This window comes from Hyperolius riggenbachi, chromosome 1 (assembly GCF_040937935.1).
Source record: "Hyperolius riggenbachi isolate aHypRig1 chromosome 1, aHypRig1.pri, whole genome shotgun sequence".
NCBI lineage: Eukaryota > Metazoa > Chordata > Amphibia > Anura > Hyperoliidae > Hyperolius > Hyperolius riggenbachi.
In genome coordinates this window covers 308,129,348-308,144,191 of record NC_090646.1, presented here as the reverse complement: position 1 = coordinate 308,144,191, position 14,844 = coordinate 308,129,348, and the positions used below count along the sequence as shown (strand labels likewise).

Genomic DNA, 14,844 nt, shown 5'->3' with positions numbered 1-14,844 from the left:
CCGGCGCTTGGAACGCGGAAGTGGTGAGTAATTCTCCGCATGCCTCCCCGCCGCCGAGCCCGCACTTGCCATCGCTAAATGGAGGGGGAGAGAGGCAGAAGGAGAGGTCCCAGGTGAGAGAGGGGGGGAATATTTCCCCCCTCCCCACCGCTGCCTCCACTGCCCCTCCTTCTAGCGCTGCTTCCCCCCTCCTGCGCCCCTACAGTAGGAACAGGGCTGGCAAGAGGCCAGACCTGTACGGCACACCAGGCAACATGCCGTGGCACACTAGTGTGCCGCAGCACAGTGGTTGAAAAACGCTGATTCAAGGCATCCTAGGTCAAAGATAAAGAAAAAATAATAAGTGTCTATTTATAGATTAACAGTCATTATGATGCATTGCATAACATCCAATATAAAGGTACCACTCAGTGCTTAAATAAAGCCTAGCAGTGCACCAATCTAGACCAAAAGACCATAGTTCAGTCCAGTCTTCTCACCACAGACTGTAGAAAAGGTATATGAACAAGAAGGATGCCCACATGTACTCACACCATGTGGGCAAAATAGAAGAAAAACCCTCATCATTAGATATACAAAGAAAGGGTAGCATCACCAATTAGTTGTCAAAAACAGAGACTCAGAACAGTCCAGCTTCCTTACCTTGAAGCTGTAGAGTATATACAAAAATCAGAATCAATTAGGATCTGTTAATAAAAGCAGTCCAGCTTCCTCACCTAAAGCTGTAGAGCACAAATAAAAATAGAACAAGAATCACCAGAAAGGTGCACTATCAAATAGATGCAATCATTGTGGTAAGTAGCAGCCCAAACTAAAGTCTTCATTAAGGCCCTGAGGGATTCTCGTACCTAATTTATAAATCCAACGCAGTTCCCACTGCAGCATCTTGGTAACATGATTTCCACCTCTGTTGTTTAACTGCAGTCTTTGGAGTCCAATCACCTTCCAATTTTCCATTTTACTTAATGGGCATATCAAGGAATGTGATGCCACAGTAGTAAGGGTTTTATTTTCTACATGATCCCTAAATGCTAATTTGATGTTGGAACGATGTTTTTGTATTCTTAATTTGAGGGGAGGGATTTTTTGTTTGGCCAACGTATCTTTTGGTACAACCACATTCAAGAAGATAAATCACCCATGGAGTCTGACGATTAATAAAATCATGTAATAGTATATGCAAATTGTCCAAATGATTGCGTATACCTTTAGTGGGTTGCATTAATGAGCAGATAGAACAATTACCACAAGGGAAACTTCCTTTGATGCTTAATGCTCTTTGTGAATATGTATAATGACTGTGGCAAAGTTTATCCTTGAGACTAGGTGCTCTCTTGGCTGTTAAGGATGGTCTTGGAGTGATGAATTTTTTAATCACTGGGTCACTCTGTAAAATCCTCCAATGAGTATTCAAGATACCATAAATCTCATTCCAATTTAAGAGCTGTCAAATATTTCTTGGATATGGAAACTACAGAAAATCGTTCGAGAAATTTATGGTTGCTAGAACTATTAGAATTTGTGTTAACACACAATTACTTTTTATTCAATAATACCTACTACCTACAGATAAGGGGTGTGGCCATGGGGGCCAAATGTGCACCCTCAGTGGCCAACCTCTTTCTTGGGTGGTGGGAGAGAGAGCATGTGTGGACGTCGTCGCTGGAACGATTCCACCCCGCCATTGCAGGGTGGCATCGTTTTATCTCTGACGTCCTCATATTATGGCAAGATAGTGTGGATCTATTGCAAGAATTTATGGCAACCATTAATAACAATGATCTTAATATATTCCTTACCTTTGACATTTCCCAGAAAGAAGTATGCTTCCTGGATATCAAGATTCTGAAGGGATCAGAGGGTCAACTTAATACAACATTATACCGTAAAGCTACGGCTGTCAATAGCCTTTTGCACTATTCCTCCTTCCATACTGCGGCCACTAAGCGTAGCATACCAATTGGACAATTTCTGAGAGTTAGACGTAATTGCACAAATGATGAAGAATTTGAAAAAGAAGCTAGCAAGCTGGCAGATAGGTTCAGAAACAGAGGCTATCCTAATAAATACATAAGAAAGGCATGGCGGAGAGCCAGATTTACGCCAAGAGAGAAGTTGTTGCAAACTAGAAAGCATAGCACCAGATGTGAGAATCTGGTTAGATTGACTACACCATATAATGAAAATTGGAATGAGATTTATGGTATTTTGAATACTCATTGGAGGATTTTACAGAGTGACCCAGTGATTAAAAAATTCATCACTCCAAGACCATCCTTAACAGCCAAGAGAGCACCTAGTCTCAAGGATAAACTTTGCCACAGTCATTATACATATTCACAAAGAGCATTAAGCATCAAAGGAAGTTTCCCTTGTGGTAATTGTTCTATCTGCTCATTAATGCAACCCACTAAAGGTATACGCAATCATTTGGACAATTTGCATATAATATTACATGATTTTATTAATCGTCAGACTCCATGGGTGATTTATCTTCTTGAATGTGGTTGTACCAAAAGATACGTAGGCCAAACAAAAAATCCCTCCCCTCAAATTAAGAATACAAAAACATCGTTCCAACATCAAATTAGCATTTAGGGATCATGTAGAAAATAAAACCCTTACTACTGTGGCATTACATTCCTTGATATGCCCATTAAGTAAAATGGAAAATTGGAAGGTGATTGGACTCCAAAGACTGCAGTTAAACAACAGAGGTGGAAATCATGTTACCAAGATGCTGCAGTGGGAACTGCGTTGGATTTATAAATTAGGTACGAGAATCCCTCAGGGCCTTAATGAAGACTTTAGTTTGGGCTGCTACTTACCACAATGATTGCATCTATTTGATAGTGCACCTTTCTGGTGATTCTTGTTCTATTTTTATTTGTGCTCTACAGCTTTAGGTGAGGAAGCTGGACTGCTTTTATTAACAGATCCTAATTGATTCTGATTTTTGTATATACTCTACAGCTTCAAGGTAAGGAAGCTGGACTGTTCTGAGTCTCTGTTTTTGACAGCTAATTGGTGATGCTACCCTTTCTTTGTATATCTAATGATGAGGGTTTTTCTTCTATTTTGCCCACATGGTGTGAGTACATGTGGGCATCCTTCTTGTTCATATACCTTTTCTACAGTCTGTGGTGAGAAGACTGGACTGAACTATGGTCTTTTGGTCTAGATTGGTGCACTGCTAGGCTTTATTTAAGCACTGAGTGGTACCTTTATATTGGATGTTATGCAATGCATCATAATGACTGTTAATCTATAAATAGACACTTATTATTTTTTCTTTATCTTTGACCTAGGATGCCATAGATAATGGTATTTTATTGTCTGGATCAAGCCGTATGTCTTCATCAAGCCACCTTTGACCCGCTTGAAGTGAATTGCTTACATGCTCTTCTGCTTGGATGCCTTATTGGACATGTGTCTATTTGGACTTATAAATTTATAGCTTTATATCAACATATGCTTCATATTTGCACAATTGAAAATTTTTCTCAATTATGGTTGTCTTATATTTCCTCAGGATGTCTTTGTATTATGCTCAAGTTTTTATTTTTATGTATTGATATTTGTTTTGTCCACTAGATGGCGGCCACATTCTCATAGGGATTCTTAACATATCTTCAATGTGATTTTGTATGCTTTACTCTTTTTGCCCACTAGATGGCGAACTTCTGTTTTCCCTATGCGTCTCACATAGTTGCATGCGTCCCATTATACGCATGGCTGACCCTTCGTGCTGACGTAAGACGGCACGTGGGGTTAAGCCAGTGACGCGGCCGCGTCCTTTTGGCTCCATATAAACCGCGCCAACATGCTTCATCAATGTCCCCTCGCAGCTTCGGCGGAACTAGTCGGACGGCGTAGGCAGCGCCCCCGCAGCCAGTCCTGAGACCTCCTGACCTATCAACTAGGTGAGCCCTGCCTCTCTCGCTCTCTCTTTCTTGCTGCTACTATATCTATATACACTGTTGCACCTTATGGAAATTTTCCCTCTTTTACCTCATATTGGTATTATTTTCACTAATCTACCTCATTTTCTTTTTTCTACCTCACCTTTTTTGTTTGTTGTTTTCACTAACCATCCTATATATCTATGGATGGTCATGAATTGTTGTATGCACATGCACTTTAATTGCATTAGTGGCAGCTAGTGATTGTGAATGCCTATTCCCATATGCTTGTGTGTGACTCTCCAGGGACTTCTTCTGCGATACAGTGCCACATTATCATAATTTTGAATCTAAAAGCTTTGTAGCACTGTCCAGTAACCTCCCTCCCTCCATTTTTTCGCAGAGACCCCTGGACAAGCCACATAAAATAATACTATTACTATATACGCAGGGTTTTGCACATATTATTGTATTACTAGGGGCCTATGGCCCAGGTCTGGCTGCTTTGTTTTTAATTGTTTTTAAATTTGTGGTTGGCTTATAAATAAAGATTTTTGCATATTCCTTACATCCTGTTTCATTGTAGTTCGCTCATTCTCTACCATTATACTTAAGGGGGATTTCTAGCTTTCTTGTTTTTGTTGTAGAAAATCTCTCTAAACATGCCTAGAATCGCTCAGAAAATCTGCTTCAAAAACCGCTAGCGTTTGCGGATCCGCTAGTGGTTTTTGCTGTGCACTGGCCCTAATTTAAGACACTGCCTATAGTAAATATTCAATATATTCACTCTCTTTACTCTTCTACTACATTGATTTGGTAAGATTGGTTGAAAAAGATTGGATCATTAGTGGCCACGTTAACCTGCGCTCCCCAGTACGGACATGCTCACACAATGAAGCAACCTATTTGATCAGAGAGGGACACAGTGCTAGAATATGGATTTATGGGGGGGGTTTTTTTTGGGGGGGGGGGGGGGGGGCAGCTGGCGACAGTGGGCCTAGGGCGGTAAAAAGCACAAATCCGGCCCTGAGTCTCCATATACCCCTCACTTCAAGTTTCCTTTGGGTCAGCTGTAGGGATAGCAGTGGTTCCTGGATGATTGTTTTTCTATTAAAGTATTTGCATGTGAGAATGCATGTGAGCGAGTGTATTATTGGCCACACCTTTAGCACCTCCCTTATAACTTTAAATGTCCTAACTTGAGGTGATGAACTTAGATCTGTATTTTTTATTTATTTTTATTTATTTGTTTAGGGCCTTGGGTACAGCCGCACCGCTGACTACCGTATATCCTTGAATACAAGTCGAACTCATGTATAAGTCGACCCTAATGTTTGACCATCTTAAGCTGGGATGTTTTAATTACCCAAATATAAGTCTATCCAGCACCTGATTATAAATCTAAATAATCCTCCTGAGAGATTCTCTCACCAGGCAGAAGAGGCAAATTGTGAAAAGTAGAATAAATCAAATTGACAAAGTATATATTGTCCATAGCAGCCAGACTCCTTCATCCACTACCCAGCTTTGTTCATTTATTATTACAATTTAATGGAGCTGGCTGTAACGCACCAACGCTGTGCTGTAACCTGTGACACAATATGTGCAATCTCTCCACTGTCTGCAACCTGTAGCTGTGACCTACTCTGACACACTTCCCGTCCATCACATTTTAAAAGTGGGGCCGCTTCAGCTGTCTCTCCCCCTACTGTGATACAATGGGCTCTATTCATAAAAGGTTACCGCAAGTTTTCCGCTCAAAACAGCGGATTTTCCTGTCCATTTAGCAAAGTGGGCATTCATAAAAGCTGTTCCCGCATGAAAATCTACAATCCCCCAGCAGAGCGAGAAATTTCCGCCTTCTCCAGTGTTTTTCTAGATTTATCTAGAAAAAATTAACAAAATGGCCATTCATAAAGTTTAGAGGAAGCGGTATGTGGACGGGAAATACCGCTTCCTCTGATTTTGCGGATTACATACAAGTGAATGGGACAGACCTCCCAGAGAGAGCAGTGCACGGAGGGACTCTGCCGGCTGAAGTGTTTCCGCATGCCTTCCGACAGCTTACCGCCAGCCTTCAGCGGTAGATCTCCGCACTTGCATCGCAGCTGGCAACATTTTTATGAATTACCACCCAGAAGTCTAAAATACCGCTGCGGTATTTTCCCTCCAGGAGTTTTTTCGCCACAAATGTTTTATGAATAGAGCCCAATGCAGAGCCTACAGTGAAAGCGTCATCCCTCACCATTGCTGCAATGTGCTGTGTCTTCTCTTGTCTGCCTACATTAGCGTCCTGACGTCACCATGGTTACATTACACAGACCAAAGTACTTGAAGGAGAGGACATGGCTCTGCATTATATCACAGGGAGGGGGTGACAGTTAGCAGCGGGGCCCCGTTTAGAATGTGATGGATGAGAAGGGGGTCAGAGTAGGTCACAGCTTCAGCACTGCTGGCAGAGGGGGAGAGAGAGGTGGTCCTCCTTTCTTTCTGGGCTGTAAGTGGAGAGATTTAGGACTGACTTGAAGATAAGGCGACCCCTATACTTTTACACTGTGAGTCAGTCCTAAATTTCTCCACTTATAGCCGAATATATACCTGAACAGCTGCCGCAATCCACGTGGAGCAACCATCATCACTGGGCCCCCTCTGCCTGCAACCACCAGCATATGGGCATCTTGGGACTGAATAACAGACTGTACCAGGGGTGTTCAATCTGCAGCACAAAAAGGTCTCTGCCTCTCTCCTCTCGCTTTTGGCTCTCTCTCTCTGGTTCCGCTTTTTCTTTTAGCTGTCCCTTCTCTCTCTATCTCTCTCCTTCTCTATCCACTCTCTACCAGGACACTCTGCTGTCCGCCTCCATCACTTTCCTCTACTTTTTCGTGGACATTCGGAGCACCTGTCTTGTTGGAGCGTGTCGCTGTGTAGCGTCCAGTGCCGAAAATGGCTGCGCTCAGATGAGCTCTCAGGCTGCTCCTCCAGTCCCACTCTTTTCTGTTCCTGCTATCAGTGTACGTTTTGCTCTGTTTGTATTACGTTAATCTGTACGTGTATGCTGTAATGTTCTCTGTTTTTGCTTTCTATTTTTGCTTTATTGTTTATACGTTTGTACCATGCTTACCTGTACACGATGCTCTGCTTAATTGTACGCACAAGCTATAATGTTGTCCTATGTGTGCTTGTCCCATGTCTATGTATATATATGCTTAATCGTGCTATTTTCTTGTTTTTCATCAACGACCCTGTATGCGCCAAAACCAATTCCGGGTACAACCCACCGGTTGTACTTGGCGGAAATAAATTCTGATTCTGATTCTGATACGGTAATTTTTCATAAGGGATGCATAGTACAGGGGATATTGTGGGGAGCCAACATAGGGGACATTCTACTGGATTTCTACAAATGGCTGTAGGTAGAAAAATCAAAGTCTTGTAAAAGTAATACTTTTTTGAAACTGATAAAGTTTAAATTATGCAAGCTTTCAAGGATCTAGTCCCCTTCTTCAGATATATTTCCAGATGTTAGCTGAAGTAAAATACTGATGCAGGTAAATAGTAAACACAAAGATGACAGTTTGTGCTTGTTACTATTTAGCGGTTAGATGTCAGGTGATCAGTAGGCTGGAGCCAGTGACCTCATGCAAGCATACATGAAAACTAGCAGGTTTCTGAAGATCATGAAGAAGTCTATTATGTTAAATAAGGTGTCATGAAACCCATACCACAATTTAAACCTTTTGTTAATGTTGTTGAATGATTGACTTAATTTCATGAGCTTTAGAAACCTGCTGGACTTCAGATGTATCTGCATGAGCTCACTTGCTCCAGCCTACTGATCACCTAACATCTAACTGCTAAATAGTAACCAGCACAAACTGTCATCTTCGTGTTTACTATTTACCTGCAACAGTATTTTACTTCAGCTAACATCTGGAAATATATCCGAGGAAGGGGACTAGATAGCTGAAAGTTTGCATAATTTAACTTTATCAATTAGCCATTAAAAGGTATTACTTTTACAAGACTTTTTTTTTTCTACCTACATAATTTTTTGGGCTAGCACGGTACAGAAACTACCCCGGTTCTCCTCCCTCCCCCTCCTTAGTGTCCTAATACCTCCATGGCAACTCAGTCCAGGTCACCAGAATGGTGGTAGTGGGCAGAGTGCTCCTGGCTGCGCGTCTGTGCACTACTGCCCGACTCCGGCGCTCTGGACTGAGCTGCCCAGGTGGTATTGGGGCACTAAGGAGGAGAAACGGGAGAAGGCATGTATCCTCATGCCCACCGCTCCCCCCGTTTTTTAATACAGATTCCAGCTTTGGTATCCTTTAATATTAATTAACCACTTGAGGACCACAGTCTTTCTACCCCTTAAAGAAAACCTGAACTGAACATTAAAAGTCAAAATAAACATACACAAGTCATACTTACCTCCTGTGTAGTCTACTCATGAGTCTCTTTCTCCTCTCCTGCATCCTGTTTGTCCACCGTGATCAATGGAATTCTCCGTCCTCCATTTTGAAAATGGCTATTACCCCATAACAGTTTCCTGGTCAGCACACTGTTAAACTGTAACATCGCCCACTTGAGCCATAGGGAAACATGGACACATCAGTTCTCCTCTCAGCTATAACTGACAGCAACTGATATATAACTGACAGCAACTGATATATTTCAGTTCTGACAAAATGTTGTCAGAACTGGAAGGGATCACTGTAAGAAGAAAATGGTGAGCTTCTGAGAGGAACTGATGGCAAGGCAACTATGTAATTTTCATTTGAAGTTACCTCATGTGTTTATTTTAAATAATTTTAGTCAGTACAGGTTCTCTTTAAGGACCAGAGCCTTTTTCTCCATTCAGACCACTGCAGCTTTCACGTTTTATTGCTCGGTCATACAACCTACCACCTAAATGAATTTTACCTCCTTTTCTTGTCACTAATACAGCTTTCTTTTGGTGCTATTTGATTGCTGCTGCGAGTTTTAGTTTTTATTATATTCATCAAAAACGACATGAATTTTGTCAAAAAAATGACTTTTTTAACTTTCTGTGCTGACATTTTTCAAATAAAGTAAAATTTCCTATACATTTGAGCGCGAAAGTTATTCTGCTACATGTCTTTGATAAAAAAAAAAACATTCAGTGTATATTTATTGGATTGGGTAAAAGTTATAGCGTTTACAAACTATGGTGCCAAAAGTGAATTTTCCCATTTTGGAGCATCACTGACTTTTCTGACCACCTGTCATGTTTCATGAGGTGCTAAAATTCCAGGATAGTATAAATACCCCCCAAATGACCCCATTTTGGAAAGAAGACATCCCAAAGTATTCACTGAGAGGCATGGTGAGTTCATAGAAGATTTTATTTTTTGTCATAAGTTAGCGGAAAATGACAGTTTGGGACAAAAAAAAATGGAAAAAAGTTTCCATCTCCTCTAACTTGCGACAAAAAAAATGAAATCTGCCACGGACTCGCTATGCTCCTCTCTGAATACCTTGAAGGGTCTACTTTCCAAAATGGGGTCATTTGTGGGGTGTGTTTACTGTCCAGGCATTTTGGGGGGTGCTAAATTGTAAGCACCCCTGTAAAGCCTAAAGGTGCTCATTGGACTTTGGGCCCCTTAGCGCAGTTAGGCGGCATGTAGCGCAGTTAGGCGGGTGTATTTTTACACATACCCATGCTGAGTGGGAGAAATATCTCTGTAAATGACAATTTTTTGATTATTTTTTTTACACACAATTGTCCATTTACAGAGATATTTCTCCCACTCAGCATGGGTATGTGTAAAAATACACCCCAAAACACATTATACTTCTTCTCCTGAGTACGGCAATACCACATGTGTGGCACTTTTTTGCACCCTAACTGCGCTAAGGGGCCCAAAGTCCAATGAGTCCCTTTAGGATTTCACAGGTCATTTTGCGACATTTGGTTTCAAGACTACTCCTCACGCTTTAGGGCCCCTAAAATGCCAGGGCAGTATAGGAACCCCACAAATGACCCCATTTTAGAAAGAAGACACCCCAAGGTATTCCGTTAGGAGTATGGTGAGTTCATAGAAGATTTTATTTTTTTGTCACAAGTAAGCGGAAATTGATTTTAATTGCCTTTTTTTTACAAAGTGTCATTTTCCGCTAACTTGTGACAAAAAATAAAATCTTCTATGAACTCACCATACTCCTAACGGAATACCTTTGGGTGTCTTCTTTCTAAAATGGGGTCATTTGTGGGGTTCCTATACTGCCCTGGCATTTTAGGGGCCCTAAACCGTGAGGAGTAGTCTTGAAACCAAATGTCGCAAAATGACCTGTGAAATCCTAAAGGTACTCATTGGACTTTGGGCCCCTTAGCGCACTTAGGATGCAAAAAAGTGCCACACATGTGGTACCACTGTATTCAGGAGAAGTAGTATAATGTGTTTTGTGGTGTATTTTTACACATACCCATGCTCGGTGGGAGAAATATCTCTATAAATGACAATTTTTTGATTTTTTTTTACACACAGTTGTCCATTTACAGAGAGATTTCTCCCACCCAGCATGGGTATGTGTAAAAATACACCCCAAAACACATTATACTACTTCTCCTGAGTACAGCGGTACCACATGTGTGGCACTTTTTTGCAGCCTAGGTGCGCTAAGGGGCCCAACATCCTATTCACAGGTCATTTTGAGGCATTTGTTTTCTAGACTACTCCTCACGGTTTAGGGCCCCTAAAATGCCAGGGCAGTATAGGAACCCCACAAGTGACCCCATTTTAGAAACAAGACACCCCAAGGTATTCCGCTAGGTGTATGGTGAGTTCATAGAAGATTTTATTTTTTGTGACAAGTTAGCGAAAAATGACACTTTGTGAAAAAACTATAAAAATCAATTTCCGCTAACTTTTGACAAAAAATAAAATCTTCTATGAACTCGTCATACATCTAACAGAATACCTTGGGGTGTCTTTTTTTCTAAAAAGGGGTCACTTGTGGGGTTCCTATACTGCCCTGGCATTTTACGGGCCCAAAACCGTGAGTAGTCTGGAAACCAAATGTCTCAAAATGACTGTTCAGGGGTATAAGCATCTGCAAATTTTGATGACAGGTGGTCTATGAGGGGGCGAATTTTGTGGAACCGGTCATAAGCAGGGTGGCCTTTTAGATGACAGGGTGTATTGGGCCTGATCTGATGGATAGGGGTGCTAGGGGGGTGACAGGAGGTGATTGATGGGTGTTTCAGGGGGTGGTTAGAGGGGAAAATAGATGCAATCAATGCACTGGGGAGGTGATCGGAAGGGGGTCTGAGGGTTTGGCCGAGTGATCAGGAGCCCACACGGGGCAAATTAGGGCCTGATCTGATGGGTAGGTGTGCTAGGGGGTGACAGGTGGTGACAGGAGGTGATTGATGGGTGTCTCAAGGTGTGATTAGTGGGGGGAATAGATGCAAGCAATGCACTGGTGAGGTGATCAGGGCTGGGGTCTGAGGGTGTGGGCGGGTGATTGGGTGCCCTAGGGGCACATAGGGGTCTAATCTGATGGGTAGCGTTGACAGGGGGTGATTGATGGGTAATTAGTGGGTGTTTAGAGGAGAGAACAGATGCAATGCACTTGGGAGGTGATCTGACGTCGGATCTGCGGGCGATCTATTGGTGTGGGTGGGTGATCAGATTGCCCGCAAGGGGCAGGTTAGGGGCTGATTGATGGGTGGCAGTGACAGGGGGTGATTGACAGGTGACCAGTGGGTTATTACAGGGAAGAACAGATGTAAATAATGCACTGGCGAATTGATAAGGGGGGGGGGGGTCTGAGGGCAATCTGAGCGTGTGGGCGGGTGATTGGGTGCCCGCAAGGGGCAGATTAGGGTCTGTTTTGATAGGTAACAGTGACAGGTGGTGATATGGGGTGATTGAGGGGTAATTAGTGGGTGTTTAGAGAAGAGAACAAATGTAAACAATACACTTGGGAGGTGATTTGACGGCGGGTTTGCGGGCGATCTAATGGTGTGGGTGGGTGATCAGATTGCCCGCAAAGGCAGGTTAGGGGCTGATTGATGGGTGGCAGTGACAGGGGGTGATTGATGGGTGATAGGTGATTGACAGGTGATCAGTGGGTTATTACAGGGAAGAACAGATGTAATTAATGCACTGGCGAATTGATAAGGGGGGGTCTGAGGGCAATCTGAGCATGTGGGCGGGTGATTGGGTGCCCGCAAGGGGCAGATTAGGGTCTGATCTGATAGGTAACAGTGACAGGTGGTGATTGACGGGTAATTAGTGGGTGTTTAGAGAAGAGAACAGATGTAAACAATACACTTGGGAGGTGGTTTGACGGCGGGTTTGCGGGCGATCCAATGGTGTGGGTGGGTGGGTGACCAGATTGCCCGCAAGGGGCAGGTTAGGGGCTGATTGATGGGTGGCAGTGACAGGGGGTGATTGATGGGTGATTGACAGGTGATCAGGGGGGATAGATGCATACAGTACACTGGGGGGGGGGTCTGGGGAGAATCTGAGGGGGGGGGATCAGGAGTCCCCAGGGGTCAGTTTAGGGAATTTTTTTTAAAAATAGCGTTTACAGATAGTGACAGGGAGTGATTGATGGGTGATTAGGGGGGGTGATTGGGTGCAAACAGTGTTCTGGGGGATGGGCAGGGGGGGGTCCGAGGGGTGCTGTGGGCGATCAGGGGGCAGGGGGGGGGGGAAATCAGTGTGCTTGGGTGCAGACTAGGGTGGCTGCAGCCTGCCCTAGTGGTCCCTCGAACACTGGGACCACCAGGGCAGGAGGCAGCCTGTATAATACACTTTGTATACATTACAAAGTGTATTATACAGTTTGTAGCAGCGATCGCGGGGTTAACAACTCGCCGGCGCTTCCGAACGGCCGGCGGGTTGTCGTGGCGGGTGGGCGGAGCCAGTTGCCGGGGAAGCACGCGTCATCAATGACGCGTTCGCTCCCCCGGCATGCCGAAAGGACGCAACGCCCTTGGGCGTATTGTGGTCCTTTCGGCGTCCACTTTGCCGCAGCCCATCGGCTGTGGGCAGTCGGCAAGTGGTTAAAGAAAGTGAATGATGAACGACAATATAGGGATTCAGAGGATATTTTTATGTATAAAATGCAATCTGATTTTTCCTTGGACATCTGATACATTTTTCATTTTTATTTTATATATGTGCATTTTTTTTTCCATGCTGCAGATTGAATAGACTATGAAATAAAAAAAACTTATCCTTCAGCGCCACCTAGTACTGCTGTCTTATTTTTGATATATCAAGTGCAAAATGTTCGACAAATCTATATACAATGTATAATAACGCTTTTTTTTTCTTTTCTCATTCAGTATCTGACAGACCTGGGTCCTTTTCTTCGGCTTTATACAAGATAATACTTGTGGCAAAGTCTTGTCATGGAGAACTCTGAAATATAATTCTTTAATAAACCTTTAAAAATAAATCTGTGGCATTTTCCGTTCATCAATTTCTGTCATTGCTTGTGTAAAATACTTAAAATACACGAAGACCGTATATATAATCTCCACGTATCTTTTTCATCTATTTTGTAAAAAATGAAAGGAAGATGGGTTGCCTGGAGATGATAAAGTAAAAAAGAGAGAAGTTTTAGAGCACTGAGAACATCCAGTGGTTGCTACACTATCAACTTATATTTTCATGTGAAAAAAGGATTCCTATGAATGTGTACTACTATGCACCTGTGGCTGTCTCTAAGGTAAACTTCCAAGACATAGAGCAATATTTATCCACAGAAGTTTATGTCCATTCTGCAAAGCAATATCTGTTTCCAACAGCAGTAGTACTTTTTGGGCCAACCAAGCACTTATTTAGGCATTGCATATACAGATATTGTGAGGCAGCTGAAAACAGACATACCATTTCCAAGATTAAAATCAAAATCACATTGTAATAAAAAAAAAAAATACTGTGTATACTCGAATATAAGTCGAGAAATGTAGTACTGACTCAAAGTATAAAAATGTAGGGGTCACCTTGTACTTGAGTCGGTCCTAAATGTCCCTGCTTAGTCGGAACCTTTTTCTCCCCCTCTGAAGCAGCAAGTGTGCTGTAAACTTCCCCCATTCCCGCACATCTCTCTCTCCCCTCTGTGTATTCTAGTGCAGAATGCCATAGCAGAAGCCGTCACTTACAGATCCATGACTGAGAGCTGCATCCTCTCGGGCAGCTAAGGACTTAAGTAATTTTTTTATTGCACTCATTAGCAAGAAGTAAAGAATACCTTTTCATCAACAGAGGGGTAGGGGTAACTTGGACAACTTCTTTAAACAGCTTATTCAGAGGGAATGTTTGAAGATAGCATCTGTGACTTCTGTAAATAAGGTCTGCGAGACGGGGAGGGGGAACATGGCAGCTCCTATATCTATTACAAACCAGGAGAAATTGCAGGGAAAGAAAGGGTGATTAATCCCCTTTAAGGACCATAATTAGATAAAACAAATTCATCACAGTGACATTAATAGCTGTTCTACAGACTGCATAACGCACTTGAAGGGCTTGTACGATGTGATGTACAAAGTCAGACATGCTAAAAAATGCAAAAATGAATGCAATTTCATGACAGTGGTGTGCTCCCTTCTGTTTATAAAGTTTCAGGAGGAGAGTTAATCTTGCAAGAGAAATTGGACCTGCCTTTACTCTCCTATAAACAGGATTGAGGATCAGAGTGTCAGTGGGTGCAGCAAGTTGTAACAGACAGCATAATGCACCTCTCACAACCTCTAAGCAAGTTTTACTCGCAAAACAGTTGTTAAGCCTCCTAGTCAAACCCCCACTTACCACTGTATCCACCTGTGACGGTTCCGAGACCACAGAGCCCAGAAACACAGTGTATAGTGGCAGATTAAACAAAACACGATTGGCATACAGTTCACACAAAAGTTCGAAATATTACTAAACAATCCACAAGGGAGTGTCACAGATTCCCCCCA

General features: G+C 42.7%; 1 protein-coding gene across 1 annotated transcript in view; it reads left to right on the top strand.

Moving 5' to 3' along the window:
* MYDGF (myeloid derived growth factor) overlaps positions 1-13,337 on the top strand; it is a 466,921-nt gene extending 453,584 nt beyond the window's left edge. The window contains exon 5 of the mRNA XM_068233816.1: positions 13,225-13,337. Coding sequence (XP_068089917.1) covers positions 13,225-13,304 — 80 coding nt within the window. The 3' untranslated portion in view covers positions 13,305-13,337. The remainder of the gene's footprint in view (positions 1-13,224) is intronic.
* Positions 13,338-14,844: the final 1,507 nt, after the last annotated feature.